Below are 22,728 nucleotides of genomic sequence, written 5' to 3' on the forward strand. Positions count from 1 at the left end.
TCTTTACTTTTTATGTATAATGATCAGCCTTTAACTCAGTGTGATGAGGCTAGCCTTCACCAGGCAAATCTTAATCTATGGCTGCAGAGATTGGAGGGAACTTTTCAGTGTTTAAAAAATGTCAGTAAATAATCTGCTTTATAAATTATACACTTAAATTATTGGGTCTACCACTGGAAAAAAATGTAATGAGTGCGCAAATGTTTGCTTAGTAAGGTGTTTTTCAATACAATAAGGACAAATCATCACTGTGATTCAGTGAGGCCAACTGGCCACTTGGATTCCCTTCTGGCCTTTCTGTTCTCACAAGGAGCTTTGGCCTCAGCCAAAGCTACAAATCTACACTTAATAAGCCAGGACACCTTTTCCTCAACTGAGTCACTCATGTACTACCCTTGTGATTCTGGCTATATGAATTTGCCATCTGTATTATTATTCATTGACTATTTTTCTTTAAATAACTCACTTTTTTTTTTTTTTTTTTTTTTGCGGTACGCGGGCCCCTCACTCCTGTGGCCTCTCCCGTTGCGGAGCACAGGCTCCCGGATGCGCAGGCTCAGCTGCCATGGCTCATGGGCCCAGCTGGTCTGCGGCACGTGGAATCTTCCCGGACCGGGGCACGAACCCGTGTCCCCTGCATCGGCAGGCAGACTCTCAACTACTGCGCCACCAGGGAAGCCCCTTTTTTTTTTTTTTTTTTTTTTTTTTTTTGATGTGGACCATTTTTAAAATCTTTATTGAACTTGTTACAATATTGCTTCTGTTTTATGTTTTGGTTTTGTGGCCCCGAGGCACGTGGGATCTTAGCTCCCCACCAGGGATCAAACCTGCACCCCCTGCATTGGAAGGTGAAGTCTTCACCACTGGACTGCCAGGAAAGTCCCACAACTCACTTTTCAAACTTAGTGTTATCTTAGTAAGGCTTTATGTACTATTTTTCTCTAAATTACATTGAAATAAAACAAGTATTACATTAAAAATGTTTGCTCACTACCTAAGATCATCATGCATACCACCGTTATACACATACCATGCTTTTGGAGAAATATGAGTTAGGAATGATTGGGGTTAATCATTTTCTAGGCTTCCTGTTTTTCAAGGACTTTTTATTTTTATTTTCAGAGGTTTTATTATCTCATGTTATAAATAAATAAATAATAAATAGTCCTTGTTTTATAAATGAAAAGCAGAGCAATTTGCTGATATTTGTTAGGCTACATGGGAAACTCTATCCTTTAGCTTATTATTTTGCATAATTATCTGATTAGGGGAGTTGACAGGTCCTGAAACCATTGGGAGGTAGTCAGCTTGTTGCAGGTAGAAACATAACCTCCTCTCCTAGGTCCCTGTGGTTCATATGTTGCTAGCAAAATGGCGGTAAGGGCTGTCTTTGATATGCTTCCTTCCCTTCAGGTACTCACAGAATTTGTCAGTAGCGTAGGGGAGTATTACAGATATACTGTGAGAATTGGGAAAAAACTGCACTCAGCTATACATAGTGCCATGAAAACTGTAAGTAAAGAATAGTGACAGACAATGAGAGAGAAGGTAAGAAGCCAGAAAGCGTACATCTTGGATAAGAGGGAAGGTTAAAGGAGTAGGAAAGAGGAAAGATGGAACTCTGTTTCCAAAATATACCAGGTGATGGGAGTAGTCAGAGTGGTGAGACTAAAGTATGAAGGTCAAATAGGATAGTCTGATATGGGTATGTAGGTGTGTTAGTCATCTATTGCTACATAACAGTTTACCTTAAACCTTAGTGGCTTAAAACATTTATTATCTTACAGTTCCTGTGGGTAAGGAATTAGGAGTGGCTCAGCTAGGTGGTTCTGTTTCAGGGGATCTCATGAGCTTAAGATGTCAGTTAGTGCTTCAGTCATCTGAAGACTTGAGTGAGGCTGGAGGACCCTCTCTGCTCATATGGAAGATCCACATGAGTGACAAACTGATTCTGGGTATTAGTAAGAGGCTTCAGGGTATTCCCTCTTGGGTTTTTCCAAAGGCCTGCTTGAGTGACCTTTTGACATGGCAGCTACCTTCCCTCAAAGTTGACAATCCAAGAGAGCAAGGTAGAAACTGCAGTGCTTTTTATGACCTGACATTGGAAGTCACATATCACTTCTGCCACATTCTATTCGTGTTAGAGCCAAGTCACTAAGTCCAGCCCAAGTTCAAAAGGAGAAGAATTAGTTTTCACCTTTTCAAAGGAGACACTTCATTAGCCTTCTCAGCTAAGCAGGACTCTCAGTTCCACCTCCCTATACTGCAATGAGGAAATTCTCCCTAGGTAGAGAACTAGATGATCATGGAACTTACTTGCGGAGTATCCTTCTCTCAGGACTCAAAGTCTTGTGTTGCTTGTTTCCCAATGTCTGAAAATAGTTGTTCCATAGGTTGCTGTTTTTCTTTTTTTTTTTAACTCCAATTTTATACTTGTACATCAGGCAGGCTGATTTGTTCCAGTTGTTGGTATATCAGACGTAATAATCATCTTTCTGATGAGGAAGGATGAGTTTTATTTTTACTGATGATTCTTACTTCAGTTTTCCACAGGGTTTAGTTTACCTTTGCCTATATGGTAGCCATTGTAAATGTTTCAAGATTTGAAATAAAATTAGAATAGAGTAGTTGTCTGTTAAGATTAGTATTGTATTCTATCACATTTGTTGTTAACTGTTACTTACAGTTTGTCTCTGCTGTTTCTACTACCTCAACAAGGTCTTTGGTAAATAGCATTTAATAGAAATTACATTGAATGCAAAATACCTTATCTTCTTCCCACAAACTTAAAGTCACTTTTTCATGAGTTTAAATCAGCATTGCTGTTGCTTTGACTGGGCGTTTTAACTCAGTTGCCTAGAAATTCTATTTGGAGAAAAGCTTATCTGGCTTTTTTCTGGATCTATGCTATGCCTAAGCTGCTATTATGTGCACATTTATACCCATGTTCTTTGTTATTTTTCTTTAGGATTCCAGACACTTGAATTTTCTGACAACAGAGCAAGCTCTGGCTGATTTTGCAACGTTAATCAAATACTTGAAAAGAACAATCCCAGGAGCTAGAAATCAACCTGTCATTGCCCTAGGGGGCTCTTACGGTGGCATGCTTGCAGCCTGGTTCAGGATGAAGTATCCTCATTTGGTGGTTGGGTAAATGCACTTACGTTGGATGTGAGCACTTTCTTAATAATTGTCAAGGCAACCATAGGGATTTGTTTTGGGTAAAACATGTTCTATTCTGTTGTACTGAGATTTTTCATTTCTATTTCATTAACAGCTGTTATTTTCTCACCATTTTTGTTCAATATAAGTTTCAATTTTAAAACTTGAATTCGATGAGTTACATTTTTTTCTTTTCTCCTTCCTTGGACTTCTTACCATTTAGAGCTCTTGCATCCTCTGCCCCCATCTGGCAGTTTGAGAATATGGTACCTTGTGGTGTATTTATGAAGATTGTAACTACAGATTTTAGGAAAAGTGGCCCAAATTGTTCAGAGAGTATCCGCAGGTCCTGGGATGCCATTAGTCGACTCACAGAAAAGGGTAAGCTTTAATTAAGAGAATGGAATCTTGGGATTTTTTACCTTTTAAGTATAAAATTTAACACTTCCCACTTTCTAAGTAAACTTTTTATATATTTAATTATAACATATGTATTTAAATATAACATATAGAAAAGTACACAAATCAAAATACACAGCTTGGTGAATTTTTGCAAGGTGAATATATAGTGTAATGAGTATGCAGATCAAGAAATCCCCTCAAGCCCTTTTCAGATACTACCTCTGCATTTATCAGGCTACACTATCCTGCATTCTAGAACCATAGATTAATTTTGCTTGCTCTTGAATTTTTTAGTAATCAGAATTGCATAGTATGTATTTTTTGTCTCTGCTGTCTTTTGCTCGGCACTGTCAGATAAATCCATTTGTATTATTTAGTTGTAGTTTATGCATTCTCATTGCTCTATATGTTCCATTTATTTATTTACAAAAGGGAATGATTCAGAATACTAATTCTGGTAAGCTTCATGAAGATAGGCAACTTATCTATCACGAGATTAACCAGTTCTAAAAATATTTTGTTCAATGTTGAAAAAGCATTCTTGGAGAAACTGTATAGAAGACTGAGTTTTCTAAAATACCAAGTGAAGAATGAATGATCTGTAAAGCCCTTCTGTTGAGCAGTGCTTATTAGATTCCAACAATTTGATTCTATTCTCAGGTACTGGCTTGCACTGGCTTTCTGAAGCCCTTCACTTATGCACTCCATTAACAGAATCTCAGGATGTTCAGCATTTGAAAGACTGGATCTCTGAAACCTGGGTGAATCTGGCAATGGTGGACTACCCTTATGAGTCCAACTTTTTACAGCCTTTGCCTGCTTGGCCTATCAAGGTAATAGGAAAATGTCCTTTCATCACTTTTAATCACATACTTCTCTCTCTCTCTCCTTTTCTTTTTTTTTTTTTTTTGGTGCATTCTCTGACTTTCAACATCAGAGGAAGTCCTAGTGACAAAGGGGCTCTGAAGTTAGTCAAACCTCAAACCTAGGCAAATCCTGGCTTTTGTCACTTTCTGGTTCCTCAAACTTGGACATGTTACCTAGCTCTTGTGGACCTCAGTTTTCTCATTTGAATAATGGAGATAAAATGCAGAGATTACAGAGTTGTATGAATTACAACTCTTAGAACTAAGAACCAACTCTTAGAAATAAGACCAATAGTTGCTGTTAATGGAATAATTACTGTGTACCAAATTCTGTGCTCTGCACTTCATATACACAGTTTATATATGTGAGACACATAGAGCTATATAATACATGGTCTGTGCTTAATAAATCGCAGCTGCTATCAAAGTGCTATGATTCAGTCAACTGCTAACACATTCTAAGTGCTACATATATCATAAAGGCATGATCCCCACACAGCAAGGTAGAGTGGAAAGAGCACTGACTCTGGTTCCTTGTTCAGAACTACCATTTACCAGCTGCGTGATCTTGGGCAAGTCTGTTCTCTTCTTGGGCCTCCGTGTCTTCCTCTGCACAATGGGATAACAATACCTATGTTCTCAATAGGGATGTGCTGAGGATCAAATAAAATATTGGATGTGAAAACACTCTGGAAAATTTAAAGACACTTGACACAATAAATTTTAAGGTTCTTTTCATGCCAGAATTCTTTATTGTATGTGTTCTTTTTAAGCATTCCTTTGTAAAGAGCATTCCTCTTAGTTTTAAAAACAAAAGCTGGCCAACTTGATGGTTATTAAATTTAGAGAATACAGCAGACTCTACAGCTAGAATGAATGCTGTGAATGTAGGTAGAATTGGTAATACAAGAACCAGGTTTCAAAAGCACTTTTAATTTAACTGTCCCTTTGAATTATTAAATGCACACCTTGTTTAAAACTTTGTAGCCTAAATGGAACAAGATCATTTGCTATTAGAGATATTTTTCTTCATCTAAAAAGTAGAATGACCAGTGAGTATATTGCACATAGCAAGCCAGAGGTAAATGCATATTGAATTAAATTGAATTTTGACAATACAAAGTTATTTTAAAGAACAGATCTCTCTCATGGTAAGAAAACCTAGATCAAAATAATGAGAAAAAACTAAATCTGAACCGATGAGTCTCCATAAATGTCTATGTGCTAATAATGTCTTATCTTTCTGTATTATTTTACTATTTACAAAGCACTTTCATATATACTATCTCATTTAATCCCCACAAAAATACTGTGGGAAAAAAGAGTTATAATTCCAGTTTTATGGAGAGGATATTTAAGCTCAACTAAGAGGTAGTGGTAGAGGATATTTAAGCTCAACTAAGAGGTAGTGGAAGTGGGATTTGAACTCAAGTCTACCATTGTTCAGAGGCTATGATCTTCTCCCACATTGCACTGAACTAGAAGATTTGACTGAAGATTTGGGTAGATTGCTGGCCACAGTGTGACAACTATCAGATTTAACTTTGAACTCTGTGTACAAAGTGAGAATTACATTTGCATCTTTATGCCCACTTGGAGAACAACTGAGTTGTCAGATGATAAAAACATATGGGCAATTCCCTCATTACTTAGAATAGGGGTTGGCAAACTTTATGTGTAAAGAACTATATAGTAAGTATTTTAGGCTTTGTGGGCCATGTAGTTTCTGTCACAGCTACTCAACTCTGTAGTTCTAGCAGAAAGTAACCATAGACGATATTTAAATGAATGAGGAAGACTATGTTCCAACAATACTTTATTTATAAAACAGGCAGTGGGCTGGCTTTGGCCTGGGGCCTGTAGTTTACCGCCCTGACTTAGAAAAAATGCCAGAGGAATACAGCTTTTTAATATTCATTTGTTTATGATTTGGAACAGTGAACAGTCTAACTGGTTTTATCTCCGCTTCTTTAATGTTCCTTTTGAGATATTTTGCTGTTGAGTCTTAAACGTAAATATATATTCTATCCTCTCTCTCTCCTAAATAATCACTCAAAATTAGTGGAGTATATCTCAAATATTTTGTCATCTGTTTTTGATTTAGCACAGTCTTTCTTTTATCTTTTGTGTACATATGTATTTTAAAAGTTTATTTTATTTTTTTTTATTTTTATTTTTTTGCGGTACGCGGGCCTCTCAACGCTGTGGTGTCACCCCGTTGTGGAGCACAGGCTGCGGATGCGCAGGCTCAGCGGCCATGGCTCACGGGCCCAGCCGCTCCGCGGCATGTGGGATTTTCCCAGACTGGGGCACAAACCCGTGTCCCCTGCATCCACAGGCGGACTTTCAACCACTGCGCCACCAGGGAAGCCCAAAAGTTTATTTTTAAGGCAAGATAACTTTGTGTCTTTGCCTCACAATCACCTTTCACTTCTTTTTTTTTTTTTTTTTTTTGTGGTACGCGGGCCTCTCGCTGTTGTGGCCTCTTCCGTTGCGGAGCACAGGCTGCGGACGCGCAGGCTCAGCGGCCATGGCTCATGGGCCCAGCCACTCCGCGGCATGTGGGATCTTCCCAAACTGGGGCACGAACCCGTGTCCCCTGCATCGGCAGGCGGACTCTCACCCACTGCGCTACCAGGGAAGCCCACCTTTCTCTTCTTTTATCCAGGACTTGTTTTTGTCATTTCCTCCAGTTAATATTTTTTTTACCAACTTTATCCTTTCTTTTGACATACTAAGGAATTCTTTATTGCTTATGATATATTTATAATTCTGTTTCCTGCCTGCACCCCACCGAAAGTAATCTCTCTTTGACTTTTGCTTGAGAAACTTCCATTGCCTACAACTATCTCTAATTTTATCCTATCTGATTTCAGAATTTTTCCACTACATGCCTCTCTTCCCAACTCTTAGCTTCAGATCAATTTCTTTCACTGTTCATTCTGTTTCTCCTTTCTTGACCCCCTCTCTGTTCTCCCAACCCCCTAATCCCTGGAACACTACCCAGTTGGGGACTGCTCTTTCACTTGGATAGTTCCATTTAACCAGGACTCCTCCTCCCTCTGATACACTTCCTCCTTTTTAAAGGGCTGACAAACAGTCGTCCTTTTCTGAGCCTGTAACTCAGGCTTAGGATGGTGAGATAATATGTAATAGTTGGGTTATGAAAAAAGCAGATGATTTCCAATTCTGCCTGGACCTTGTACAGTTCTGAAGTATCCACATGCAGCAACTGAATGCCATTTTCCATGTCAACTCAAATATCATTCTTTCTAATTTATCTTTGAGCCATGCACACTCAGACTCCATTTGCTTTTGTTTACTGTTAACAGAAGCTGCAACATTCATGCAGAAATAATCATGGACTTGGCTGATAGAACACAAGGAAGAAGAGAAAAGGGAAATAGAAAACCTCTGTGTCATTTGACTGCTCTGTCAGCATAAAAACTGCTAGTTCTCAGTTCTCAGCTTAATGACCAGTTTTAAAGGATACTGTAGAGTTTGTCTATTTTGGAATCATTTTTCAGCTGATAACTCACCAAATCTTTTGGCTTAGCCTCCTGAGCATGCAGATAGATACAGTGAAATAATAAGATATAAGATGGAAAATCTCTTCCGTTTGTCTTGGTGTTTGATAATGTATGCGACCTCTCTGGGTGGTTTAAGCGGTTTAGGTGCATTCTATGAAAAGGGAGCTTTTAATGACAAAACTAATGTGATTATCTGAGTGAGGGTGAGAGGCGTATTGAAGCCTTAGAGAAAGAAAATCTGTTAGAAAAGCTGAATGTATCTGCTTAATCCTTTCTCTAATGTGGATGGACCATACTCTCTGAGAAGAGATGGGTTGTTTTTTTTTTTTAAACCTATCTTCTTTCCTTCTCCTTTAAAAACATTTTCTTTGCCTTCTTTTTCTCTCTTATTCAAATACTTATCCTCATAGGTACAGGGACACTTAAAGCTTTTAAACAATTCATTATCTTCACTTTCTCTGGTGTACATGGGTCAAAAAGCAGAACCTAAATATTTGGGTACAGAGTTGATTAGTTTGGTACTAAGATTACAATGTTCTACTATCTCCATAATTTCTACACTCTTTAACACAGAATTATTAAAATGGACCTCTTATGCTCTTTTTACATTTTTCCTGAATGTTCACATTTGTTCTAGGAAGTAGAAAGTGAATTAAGTCTGTCCATTTCCTGAACCTCATTTTGCTCTACTCTTTTACAGTTTCCTTTTCACTATTGCATAATAAGAAGTTTTATAATTTTATATTGCCACAGAATCCCTTCTATCTAAGTTTCTACCTAAAACAAATAAACTTAGAAAAATATAATCTAAGAATAAAAAAATATTTGTTTAAAAAATTAAGCATGAGGCTACAGGTATGTTTAGGTACTGTACGTGTTGTTATTTTTCTCTTATATTATAACTTCTAGGTTGAGTGTGTGTAGTGTAGTGGTTACAAATGGAAACTTCAGAGTGGGTCTGCATTTGAATCCCCGTTCTGCTACTTCCTAGCTGTTTGACTTTGGAGAAGTTTCTTAACCTCTCTGTGCTTTAATTTCCTCAACTGCAAAATGGGGATAATAATAATTATAGTGCTTCTTAGGGTCATTATGAGGATTTAATAGGACCTGGTGTATAGTAAGCACTAAGTTGATGCTAGTTATATGCATATAATTATTATTATATGATATCAAAGAGATATTCGTATACCAGGACTTTGTAGCCAAAGTTTGGGTTCAGAACTTATATTCACAGTTTTAAATTTGTGTGTCTGTAGCAGACCTCTCTGAGCTTATTTCCTTTCCTGTGAAATGCAGATGGTTATTATATGTTTCTCCCCGGGTCATTGTAGGGAAAGCACCTGACCTCAAGGAATAGTCAATAGTTTTACTAGCAGACTCAGCCCCAGCTGCCCCCTTATCAGTAGATTTATAGTCTAAGTAGTAATGCTGTGCCTTTTGTAGAAATTGTTTAGAAGTTACTGTTTGCTAGTGTCTACAAAATAAATGGAAAGTGTAGTACAGGGGCTACCTCAGTGCTGAGTATTTCGGATGGCAGTGGTTGGCAGAGAAGCTTTCCTTGTCTGATTAGATGACAGTCCCTAAGTAAATAATCAACAAACCAAGTGCTTGCCCTCATCAGATGGGTAATACCTGCAAATTATCAGGCGTAAGCTGAAGTGTTATATGAGGTTGAACCAAAAATGCCAATATTTGTGTTTGACTTATAAACATGGCAATTTCATATGGTTCGGCTTAACATTTACATATTTTGTGTATCCTATAGATCTTTAATAAAAGTATATGACTATATCCTGTTGAATTACTAGTCTTTAAATAAACATGGGAATAGTGCTGAGGTTTTGCTAGTATAATTTAAGTATTTTGGGGAAAACTTTATTTACTCTTGGCTACTAAAATTCTTAATGGAATTCCCTCAGTATCCATGGTATCCTCAGGGGATTGGTTCCAGGAGCCCCTGTGTATACCAGAATCCATGGAAGCTCAAGTCCCTTATGTAAAATGGTGTAGTATAGTCAGTGGGCCTCTGTATTCATGGGTTTCCCATCCGTGAATTTAATCAACCTCAGGTGGAAATGTCCATGCATGGATGCCAAACTTGTGGATATGGAGGGCTGACTATATATTTATTGAAAAAAATCCGTGTATAAATGGACCCACTCAGTTCAAACCTGTGTTTTTCAAGGGTCAACTGTACATAGAGAAATGTAGAGAGTGTGTCTTTTATCTAGAGGATGATGCTTAGACTCACAGAACCTTTGAGTTAGAGAGGAAATTTAGAAACACCTAAAACAACAAAATTCTCTTATTTTAAATATTTGTAAACAAATTTTAAGTGATATTTTTCAGGCCTACTGTCTATCTTACTGGTAGAATTATCAGCTGGTACTTCCTTCCTATAAGGCAGTTTGACATGATGTAGCAAAGGCCTAAAAAATGTTTATTTCCTTCAAACCAATAATTCCTCTAAGAATTTATCTCAGGAAAACAAGGGTAGATAGGTAGATAGATAGATAGATAGATAAATTTAGCCCCAAGGATATTTATTGTAGCCTTACTTGCAATAGTAAAAGATTGGGGATGATTCAAATGACCAATTATAGAGTTTCTTCAACTATTCCTCAACTCCCCATCCTGATTGCTCCCCTGTGAATTTCCTCATGTTGGTCAGTGTCCTTATTAGAGTGTGGTGCTCAGAATTGGACACAGTACTCCAAGGGTGCTCTGACCTCACAGAGGACAGTGGGCCCAGGATTGCCCTTAATCTGGACATGGAATTTCTATCAGCAGAGGCCAAGTTTCTGACCAGGATGTTCTCTCTGTGTAAGTGGGGCTGCCAAAACCCAAGTATTGTCAGCTGGTGCCAGTCCCCAGCCATGCTTGTGTCTCTTAGGGAGTGACAGTAACTGCTGTTTGCAGAGATGGCTATTCATAGGGACTCCTTTTCTTTGCCTGACAGAGGCCCAGTGTTCTAGCTCTGAGAGGGGATCTGATGCCAGCATGTGAGTCACACTCACTTGTTACTGTTCTCTTCGAGAGTATTAGGCCACTTGCTGCTGCATATCAGCACTCCCTTCTCCCCCTGCCCAGCTTGCACTGTCACCCGGCCTCATCTACCATGCTGTGCTTGAACCTAATGCTCTTCTCTGCATTGCATGGGTCTACTCCGTAGTTTTGTGCTGCATTTTGAAAGAGCTAAGTCCAGTGGGGTGTCCACATGCAGGAAAGAATGCTGATCAACTGTTGGCATTAGATAGTTTAATAAATTCTATGATTGGTTCTTGATTTCCATATATTCTTGAGTATTTCTAATTGGCATATTTCTCAGGAACATTTTCTGAGAAAAGGGCTATGCAATTAGGTATTTTTGACTTACCATGAATAATTGAGAGTTGTCAGAATAGCAAAACAATCTTTTGCCTTTTCTCTTCAATATGCATTTCCTTATTGCTTTAGGCTTGATAGGTTTTTGCAGCTTTCAGTTTAGTTCAGTTCTGTTTCTTTCTTTTTTTTACATATAAATTAATTTATTTTTAGCTGTGTTGGGTCTTCGTTGTTGCACGGGGGCTTTCTCTGGTTGCGGCGAGCGGGGGCTACTCTTTGTTGTGGTGCGTGAGTTTCTCATTGCGATGGCATCTCTTGCTGCGGAGCACGGGCTCTAGGTGCATGGGCTTCGGTAGTTTTCACGCACAGGCTTAGTTGCTCTGCGGCATGTGGGATCTTCCCAGACCAGGGAAGGCATTGGCAGGCAGATTCTTAAGCACTGCACCACCAGGGAAGTCCCAGCATGGTTTTTTAAATTTAAAAAAAAAAAATTTTTTTTTTTGGATTCTACATATAAGAGAGATAGATCATATAGTATTTGCCTTTCTCTCTCTGACTGATTTCACTTAGCATAATGCCCTTAAATTCTACCCATGTTGTCACAAATGGCAAGATTTCATTCTTTTTTATGGCTTAATAATATTCCATCATATACATGTACCATATCTCCTTTATTCATTCATCCGTTGATGAACATTTAGGTTGTTTCCATATCTTGGCCATTGTAAATAATGCTGCAATGAACATGGAGATGCATATATCTTTTCGGATTAGTGTTTTTGTTTTCCTTGGGTAAATACCCAGAAGTGGAATTGCTGGATTTTATGGCATTTCTAGTTTTAGGTTTTTGAGGAAGCCTCCATACTGTTTTCAAAGTGGTGTACCAATTTACATTCCTACCAACAGTGCATAGGGTTCCCTTTTCTCCACATCCTTGCCAACACTTGTCATTTTCATAATAGCCATTCTAACAGATGTGAGGTGATATCTCATTGTACTCTTGATTTGCATTTTCCTTTTGATTAATGATGTAGAGCATCTTTTCATATACCTGTGGGCCATCTGTATGTCTTCTTTGGAAAACTGTCTATTCAGATCTTCTGCCCATTTTTAATAGGATTTGTTGTTGTTGTTGTTGAGTTGTATGAGTTCTTTATATATTTCGGATGTTAGCCCTTTATCAGATATATGATTTGCAGATATTTTCTCCCATTCAGTGGGTGGCCTTTTCGTTTGTTGATGGTTTCCTCTGCTATGCAGGACGCTTTTAGTTTGATGAAATCCCACTTGTTTATTTTTGCTTTTGTTGCTTCAGGAGTTGTGGCTCACAGGCTCTGGAGCGCAGGCTCAGTAGTTGTGGCACACAGGCTTAGTTGGTCCGCGGCATGTGGGGTCTTCCCAGACCAGGGCTCGAACCTGTGTCCCCTGCATTGGCAGGCGGATTCTTAACCACTGTGCCACCAGGGAAGCCCCCCATTGTATATTCTTGATTTGTCATAAGTTAATTGACCATATATGCATGGGTTTATTTCTGGTCTCTCTATTCTGTTTCATTGATCTACGTGTCTGTTTTTATGCCAGTACCATATTGGTTTTTTTTCGTTTTGTTTTTTTTTTTTGCGGTACGCTGGGCTCTTACTGTTGTGGCCTCTCCTGTAGCGGAGCACAGGCTCCGGACGCGCAGGCTCCGCAGCCAGGCTCATGGGCCCAGCCGCTCCGTGGCATGTGGGATCTTTCCAGACTGGGGCACGAACCCGTGTCCCCTGCATCAGCAGGCGGACTCTCAACCACTGCACCGCCAGGGAAGCCGCATATTGTTTTAATTAATACAGGTTTGTAATATAGTTTGAAATCAGAGAGTGTGATGCCTTTACTATTGTTCTTTCTCAAGATTGCTTTGGCCATTTGGGGTCTTTTATGGTTCCACACAAATTTTAGAATTTTTAATTTTATTTCTGTGAAAAATATCATTGGAATTTTGATAAGGATAGCATTGAATCTGTATATTGCTTTGTGTATGGATATTTTAACAATATTAATTCTTCCAATCCATGAGCATGAAATATATTTTCATTTATTTGTGTCTTCTTCAATTTTTTCATTAATGTCTTGTTTTTTTTTTTTTTTTTGCGGTACGCAGGCCTCTCACTGTTGTGGCCTCTCCCGTTGCGGAGCACAGGCTCCGGACGCACAGGCTCAGCAGCCGTGGCTCACGGGCCCAGCCACTCCGCGGCATGTGGGATCTTCCTGGACCAGGGCACGAACCCGTGTCCCCTGCATCGGCAGGCAGACTCTCAACCACTGCGCCACCAGGGAAGCCCAATGTCTTGTATTTTTTAATATATAGGTCTTTCATGTCTAAAATACCTCCTCCCAGGTATTTTATTCTTTTTTGTTTGTTTGTTTTTTGTTTTTTTGTTTTTTTGGTGGTACGCGGGCTTCTCACTGCTGTGGCCTCTCCCGCTGTGGAGCACAGGCTCTGGACGCGCAGGCTCAGCGGCCATGGCTCACAGGCCCAGCCGCTTCACGGCACGTGGGATCCTCCTGGACCGGGGCACGAACCCCTGTCCCCTGCATCGGCAGGCGGACTCCCAACCACTGCGCCACCAGGGAAGCCCTATTTTATTCTTTTTGATGTAATTGTAAATGGGATTGTTTTCTTAATTTCTCTTTCTGATAGTTCATTATTAGTATATAGAAACACAGAAGATTTTTGTATGTTGGTTTTGTTTCTTGCAAGTTTACTGAATTCATTGATTTTTCTTAATAAATTCATTAATTTTTCCAACAGTTTTTTTTTTGGCCACACCACACGGCTTGTGGGATCTTACTTCCCTGACCAGGGATCGAACCCATGCCTCCTGCAGTGCAAGTGTGGAGTCCTAACCACTGGACTGCCAGGGAATTTCCTCTAACAGTTTTTTGATGGAGCCTTTATGGTTTTTTATATATAATATCATGTCATCTGCAAATAGAGGTAGTTTTACTTACTCCTTTCAGATTTAGATGCCTTTTATTTCTTTTTCTTACCTAATTGCTCTGGCTAGGACTTCCAATAGTATGTTGAATAAAAGTGGTGAGAGTGGGCATCCTTGTCTTGTTCCTGATCTTAGAGTAAAAGCTTTCAGCTTTTCACTGTGAGTATGATGTTTGCTCTGGGCTTGTCATATACAACCTTTATTATGTTGAAGTATGTCCCCTCTATACCCAGTTTGTTGAGAGTTTTTATTTTTAATCATAAATAGATGTTGAATTTTGTCAAATACTTCTTTTGCATCTATTAAGATGATCATTTAATTTTTATCCTTTATTTTGTTAATATGGTGGTTCACATTGACTGATTTATTGATGTTGAACCATCCTTGCTTCCCTGGATAAATCCTACTTGATCACGGTATATGATCCTTTTAGTGTATCATTGAATTCGGTTTGCTAATATTTTGTTGAGGATTTTTGCATCTATGGTCATCGGGGATATTGGCCTGTAATTTTCTTTTCTTGTGGCATTCTTATGTAGTTTTGGTATCAGGGTAATTCTGGCCTTGTAAAATGAACTTGGAAGTGTTCCCTCCTTTTCTATTTTTTTGGAAGAGTTTAGGAAGGATTGATATTAATTCTTCCTTGAATGTTGGTAGAATTCACCTGTGAAACCATCAGGTCCTAGACTCTTGTTTTTTTGAAGGTTTTTGTTTACTGATTCAATCTCCTTACTAGTATTCAGCCTGTTTGGATTTTCTGTTTCATCATGATTCAGTCTTTTTTTTTGGCTGTACTGCACAGCATGTGAGATCTTAATTCCCCAACCAGGGATTGAACCTGTATCCTCTGCAGTGGAAGTGTGGAGTCTTAACCCCTGGACTGTCAAGGAAGTCCCCCATGATTCAGTCATGATAGGCTGCATGTTTCTAGGAATTTATGCATTTCTTCTAGGTTGTTGAATTTGATGACATATAATTGTTTATAGTACTCTGTTATGATCCTTTGTATTTCTGTGGTATCAGAAATACATAGGATCTGTAGTATCTGTAGTATCTCCTCTTTCATTTCTGATTTTATTTATTTGAGTTCTCTCTCTTTTTCTTGGTCACTCTGGCTAAAGATTTGCTAATTTTATTTTTCAAAATCCAGGTCTTAGTTTTATTAATTTTTTTTCTATTGCCATTCTCCGGACTGCAGTGTTTCCTGGAGGGGAGCTTTACATGTGTCTGGTGCCCTGGCTTTTATGTCTGGCACCCCAGTTTTTGTGGCTCCCACCCAGGGGACACCCCTTGATCACCTGGCTCTGGTGGCTGGGGGGTTGGGTCTTACATTCCTGAGTCCCATGGGACTGTGCTATTGGAGCTCTGGTTCTTGTCAGGCTGCCACCCTCAGGGCACTGCATAGACAGCAGACTGAGGTACACCCCCTAGTCTTTTTGTGAAGGAGACTTCTTTGCTTGTTTGGAGCTTCTGCCTGAGGGGCAGGCTTCAGGTTTAACACATATTTAGTGGCCTGCAAAGCTGCTCTTAAGGGATGTAGGCCATGGATGCCATCTTGGTGCTTTCCCTCTGCCTTGCTTCAGCTTGCTGATATCACCTAGAAAAGAGCTTATACACTCATCTGGAGCCCTGTTTTTTGTGACTGCCCAGTGGACACTTCCAGATCACCTGACTCTGGTGGCCAACAGGGCTTATGCTTGCAGTCCCACAGCACTGTATATATTTGCATACTTTTAAAAGCTAGTGCTTGAGGGTCTGGCTTCTAGTCATCCTGAATGAAAGGGCTAAGATCCTCCCTTTTGGGATGCTGACAGGTTTTGGCATGTCCTCAACTACTTGGAGTTATTAAAAATATAATAGGCTGCTTGGATAAGCACAAAGGTTTGAAAGACACCCAAGAGCTAAGGCAGGGTTGAACAACAAGGTTCATCTCCTACACGAGGCCACTCCTTCATGACTGGGAGAGGTGGTTTTTTCTATTATATAGAAACTAACACAGAGAGTCAAACAAAATGAAGAAATAGAGGAATATGTTCCAAATGAAAGAACAAGATAAAACCTCAGAAAAAAATCTTAATGAGAGAGATATTAATTTACCTGATAAAGAGTTCAAAGTAATGGTCATAAAGATGCTCACTGAACTGGGGAGCAAGAATGGATGAACACAGAATTTCAGCAAAGAGATGGAATATATAAAAAAAGTACCGCATAGAAGTCACAAAGCTGAAGAATACAATAACTGAAAAAAATTACACTGGAGGGGTTCAACAGCAGATTAGATGAAACAGAAGACAGGATCAGTCAACACAAAGACAGGGCAGTAGGACTTACCCAGTGAGAGCAGCAGAATGAAAAAAAGTGAAAATAGCTTAAGGGACTTATAGACTAACATTTACATCAGGTGGTCTAACGTTCACATCATAGGGTTCCCAGAAGGAGAAGAGAGAGAGAAAGGGGCAGAAATCTTATTTGAAGAAATAATAGGTGAAAGCTTCCCTAATCTTCCAGATCCAGGAATCCCAGAGTGTTCCAAATAAGAGGAATCCAAACAGACCCATACCAAGACACATTATATTTAAAATGTCAAAAGTTAAATACAAGGAGAAAATATTAAAAAACAACAAGAAAAAGCAATTTGTTACAGGCAAGGGAGCTCCCATAAGACTATGAGCAGATTTTTTAGCAGAAACTTTGCAGGCCAGAAGGGAAAGACACACTATATAAGGTGCTGAAAGAAAAAACCTTTCAACTAAGAATACTCTACCTGGCAGTTATCATTCAGAAGTGAAGGAGAGATAGAGTTTACCAGACAAGCAAAAGCTAAAGGAGTTCATCACCATTAAACCAGCCTTATAAGAAATGTTAAAAGGTACTTCTTTAAACTGAAAAGAAAGGGCACTAAGTAGTAACAAGAACTCATATGAAAGAATAAATCTCACTGGAAAGGCAAATATATAGTAAAGGTAGTGGATTAATTACTTACAAAACTAGTATGAAGGCCAAAAAAATCAAAGGTAGTAAAAATAACTACGATTACAATAACTTGTTAAGGATATACAAAAGAAAAAGATGTAGAATGTGACTTCAGAATTATAAAATGGGGGAGTAATAATGTTGAGCTTTTCAGTGAGATCAAACTTAAGTTGTTATCAACTTAAAATAGACTTTTATTGATATAAATTGTTATATGTAAGCCTCATGGTAACCACAAAACAAAAACTTATAGTAAATATACAAAAGATAGAGAGGAATATAAACATACCACTAAAGAAAGTCATCAAGCCACAGAGGAAGAGAGCAAGAGACAAAGAAAGAAAGGAGCTAGAGGAGCTACATAAACAGCCAGAAAACAATGAACAAAATGGCAAATAAGCACATATATATTAATAATTACTTTAAATGTAAATGGACCGAATTCTCTAATCAACAGACATAGAGTGGTTGAATGAATAAAAAACCAAGACCCATCAATATGTTGCCTATAAGAGACTCACTTTAGATGTAAGGACACGAACAGACTGAAAGTGAAGGGATGGAAAATGATATTCCATGCAAATGGAAACCAAAAGAAAGCTGGGGTAGCTATACTTATATTAGACAAAATAGACTTTAAAATAAAGACTATAATGATATACAAAACAGTGTGTTACATAATGATAAGGGAGTCAATTCAACAAGAATATATAACATTTGTAAATATTTTTGTGCCCAACATAGGAGAACCTAAATATGTAAAGCAGATATTAACAGACCTAAAGGGAGAAATAGACAGCAGTACATGAACAGTAGGGGACCTTAATACCCCACTAACATCAATAGATAGATTATCCAGGCAGAAAATCAATAAGGAAACATTGATTTTAAACAGCACGTTAGACTAGATGGACTTAACAGATATTTATAGAACATTCTATCTCAGAGCAACAGAATATACATTCTTCTCAAGTACACATAGAACATTTTCTAAGATAGATGAAATGTTAGGCCACAAACAAGTCTTAGTAAATTTAAGAGGATTGAAATCATATGAAGCATCATTTCCAACCACAGTGATATGAATCTAGAAATAAATTACACAAAGGAAACTGGAAAATTCACAAATATTTGGAGATAAAGCAACATGCTATTGAACAACCAATGGGTCAAAGAAGAAATTAAAAGAGAAATTTAAAAACTACCTTGAGACAAATGAAAATGGAAATGTAACATACCAAAATTTATGGGATGCAGCAAAAACACTTCTGGGAGGGAAGTTCATAGTGATAAATGCCTACCTCAAGAAAAGTCTCTAATAAACAATCTAAATGTACACCTCAAGGAACTAGAAAAAGAACAAGTGAAGCTCCAAGTCAGTAGAAGGAAAGAAATAAAGATTAGAGCAGAAATAAATGAAATATAGACTGTATACTTCAGCTTTAACATCACTATCTAGAGTTCAATATTTGTTTATAAATTTTTTGAGGTAAAATTTACATACAAATTGTGTGTTGTTTGTTGTATAGTCCAGACCCCTATGAAGATAAGAAATATTTTCATAACCTTGAAATTTCCCCATGTCCCTGACTAGTCAGTCCTGCCTTTGCTCCCAACCCCAAGTATTACCTGTGACTTTTAGCTCTGATTATAGTCGAGTGTTAGGAGTATTTTGAACTGGGGAGCTGCCTGATATGCTTCTTATAATGTTACAGATGTAGGAGCTTGGTGTAGTTTTTCCAAAAGAAATTTCATAAATTTTGCATTTTCATAAAAATATAGTCATTCATTCAGCAAACTAGCTGCCAGATGCCTTGCTAAGTACCATGGGAGACATTCTGGAATCAAATGAGTGCGGTACCAGCTCTGATAGAAATAAGCACAGGATGAGGAGGCACAAAGAAGGGAGTGATTTAGTTCTCCCTGACTTGAGGGCATAGGCAACAATGGCCTCATAGAGGAGGTGACACTTGAGCTGCGTTGAAGAAGATGAGTTGGTGTTTGCCAGGCAATAGTGGAGTGGGAAAAGGGCATTTCAGTGTGAGCGAAGGCAGTGAGGAGGGAAAGAAGTTGGTGTGGTGGGAATGGTTTTGCTAGGCTGGAGCAAAGGCTGCAGAAGATAAACCTAGAGTGGTAAGTGGGGAGGACTTTGCATACCATGCAAATGACTTTGGTTTATTTCTGTAGTTTGGGGAGTAATTTGAAAGGTTTATTCATTTATGAAGGTGGTTATATGCAATAGATAGAAATTGTCAGGCAATGCCGTTAGATGCTTAAGATTGTTTTATGATCAAATCAAACTCATATTTCTTCTTTGTTTTATTAAACTGTAATTTTATATTTTTATTCGACTCTTCTCCCTTTTATCTCTCTAAAATGACAGGTAGTGTGCCAGTATTTGAAAAATCCCAATGTATCTGATACATGGCTGCTGCAGAATATTTTCCAAGCTCTGAATGTATATTACAATTATTCGGGCCAGGCGAGATGCCTGAATATATCAGAGACAGCAACCAGCAGTCTGGGAGCCCTGGGTTGGAGCTATCAGGTAAGTGTGTATATTTCCCCAAGCGGAACTTACTTTTCACTGATATGGTTGTGCTATAACAGAGAATTTGCAAGATTTTATCACCTGGATCCAAATCTGAGTTCTATTACCTTATACTTTGAGACTATGGATAAGTTTCCTCATTCATACATTCATTAAATACCAATTCCATTTTTTTTTTTATTTTACTGAAGTAAAGTTGATTTACAATGTTGTGTTAATTTCTGCTGTACAGCAAATTGACTCAGTTATACATATATATATTCTTTTTCATATTCTTTCCCATTATGGTTTGTCACAGGATATTGAATATAGTTCCCTGTGCTATAGAGTAGGACCTCGTTGTTTATCTGTCTTATATATACTATATATACTAGTTCAGTTTGGTATTTAATCATCACAGAATATATTCTGAGTACTTACCACAAGTCAGGCACTTTTCTAGGCTCCAGAGACACAAAGGTAAATGAGATACGATCTAATCATCAAATATAGCTTGGTGGAAATGATAGGTAACTAAACTAATGGTTACAATAGATCTTGGTAAGTCCCATAAAGGTAGCATTTTATGGACATAGAAAAGAAGGGGGAGTCTAACTTGATTCTGTCTGAGCCTCCATTCATTCCTTCATCTGTACAATGAGACTAGTAATAATAATAGTAATACTTTCCTCCAGAGTTGTTTTGAGGATTAAATGTGATAATAGATGTGAAATGAAGCAGTTTGCAAAGAAGGAATGTATAGCCCCAACTTCTGTGACTTCTCAGCTGAGCCTTTCCAGGAATAATGAGAGGTGGTATGGCATAAAGAACAGGGGCTCTGAAGCCAGACTCCCTGAGTTCAAACCCTGGCTTTACTGCTTACAGGCTGTATGATCTTGGTCAATTTCTTTAACATTTTATGCCTCATCTTCTCACTGGAATCTCTCCTGGTTTGCTTTTTCAGACCTGCACAGAAATGGTCATGCCCTTCTGTTCTAATGGTATTGATGACATGTTCGAACCTCACTCGTGGAACTTTAAGGAATTTTCTGATGACTGTTTTAAACAGTGGGGTGTGAAACCAAGGCCCTCTTGGATCCCTACTATGTATGGAGGCAAAAACATCAGTTCACACACGAACATCATTTTCAGGTGAATTTTTGCTGATCCAAAGAAAACTTTGGTTGATGGAGACATTTTTAGAATAGCTGAGAAAAGAGAACCAGGAAAATGCTGCACAGTTAGAACAATATAGAATACAGCAGTGGTATCCATCATGTTTTTCTACTTCTTGAAAGACAGAGGATGCTGAGAGGTGATATGAATTTTTGCTCTATTACCAGTATGCTTAAAGGCTTAAAAACAACAGCAGCAAAGTTAAAATATTAAAAAAATACTCTCCAACACAAAGTGAAGCATCATCTGTTGTTCTCAATTTGTGTTACTATTGTTATCAATGATAATAAAAAATTTTAATATATATTTAACAAACACTTTTGAAGTGCCCACTCTGTTCTGTCCCAGGCACTGTATGAGGCACTTTAAATAAATTACTTAATTCAATTCTCACAACAACCCTTGGAAGCAGTTTTTATAGTCCCTTTTTTACTGAGGAGAAAAGTGAAGGTCACTGTGAGCAGTCACTTGCCAAAACTCATCCAGCTTTGTTTTAGTTACCAAGTGATAAAGTCAGTTTGCAACCTTGGTGTGTCTGACTACAAAACCCGTGTTTGTTCTTCTGTTACACTGCTGCACTAGTAGTGTCATATTTGGTATTGGTTCACGTTGGAGTTAATTGAGTAGACTCTATGTGTCTGATTGCAACTTCAAAATTTCCATGTTTTGGCTTGAATATTAGGTTGTTAGTTATTAAAATAGCAACCATTTAATTAAAAATTTCCCCAAATCTATATGGAGATAGTAGAGAGATACCTGTACATATCCCTTAAACGGGACCTATTGTTTAAATTGTAAATGTCATTCTTTTACAAACTCTTCTAAACAGAGTTACATTTGACCTTCTAGACATGGCCAATAGCTTTTAGGAGTGAGGAATGCTGTTTTGACTGAAGGATCACTCTCTGGGTTTAGGCCAGTGGCACTGCCCATTTTGCAAAAGAGCCTCTGTCTTATTGGGTTCATGCTATTTTCTCACTCAGTAGGGTACCTGCCCCCACTGTATGGAAAACTTAAAGATTCTTTTTAATTTCCTGAAATTGTTTTCCTTGTCCTCAATAGGAGTCTGCAAAACTATACTTTTCATCTCAACCTTATGAAGTGACAGTTGAGCAAATAAGTATATTTAAGGTATTTAAGGAAACTGCCAAGTTAGGATGTTTGAAATCAGGAAAACATGAAAGGACTGAGAGGACTGAAAAAGGCTTACGTATAAGCCTTGGGTGTCCAAGGTCATCTTTGTTGCCTCAGAGGAGGAAGTACTTTGTCATGTTCTTGTTTTTCTTTAGGACCTTACCTCCAAGTAGTATTTGTATGGATTTCTCTAGCGTGCTGATGCTGTAAGCTCAAATCTGAAGTTCAAGTTGAATTGTAAAGTGGAGTCTTTAAATCCTTATATAAAGGTTTTAATATCTGAGTTTTCGTCAAATACATTATCCTTTTTTATTGGATTCATCCATTACAGATGAGTATTTTAGTGATCCATTTGTCCTTTTATACTGTTTTCCTCAGGGTATCAAAATAACAATCGTCATCATCATCATCATCATCATCATCGGTGGAAAGGATAGATTTTGTGAAAAAAGGTTGAGGAGTAGAACTGAAGCCAGTAGGTGGAAATTATGGCTCAGTGTTAAAAACTTCTAGCTCAGTGTAAGAAAGGACTTCCTAACAGAGTTGTGCAAAGGCAGAATGAGCTGTCTTAAATTACTTAAGCTCTTTGACCCTCAGTTTTCTCTTCTGTAAAATCACCCACAGAGTTGTTGTGATGCTTAAAAAATTTAACC

At 38.2% G+C, this 22,728-nt stretch overlaps 1 protein-coding gene across 7 annotated transcripts in view; it reads left to right on the top strand.

Annotated features, from left to right (window-relative positions):
- PRCP (prolylcarboxypeptidase) overlaps positions 1 to 22,728 on the top strand; it is a 73,329-nt gene that overhangs the window by 42,916 nt on the left and 7,685 nt on the right. For all 7 annotated transcript variants that reach the window (XM_069540927.1, XM_069540926.1, XM_060018194.1 and 4 more), the window contains exons 5-9: positions 2,969 to 3,150; positions 3,386 to 3,543; positions 4,225 to 4,397; positions 19,619 to 19,783; positions 20,730 to 20,917. In XM_069540927.1, coding sequence (XP_069397028.1) covers positions 2,969 to 3,150; positions 3,386 to 3,543; positions 4,225 to 4,397; positions 19,619 to 19,783; positions 20,730 to 20,917 — 866 coding nt within the window. The remainder of the gene's footprint in view (positions 1 to 2,968; positions 3,151 to 3,385; positions 3,544 to 4,224; positions 4,398 to 19,618; positions 19,784 to 20,729; positions 20,918 to 22,728) is intronic.

The sequence above is a fragment of the Delphinus delphis genome, chromosome 8 (genome assembly GCF_949987515.2).
Source record: "Delphinus delphis chromosome 8, mDelDel1.2, whole genome shotgun sequence".
Classification (NCBI taxonomy): Eukaryota; Metazoa; Chordata; class Mammalia; order Artiodactyla; family Delphinidae; genus Delphinus; species Delphinus delphis.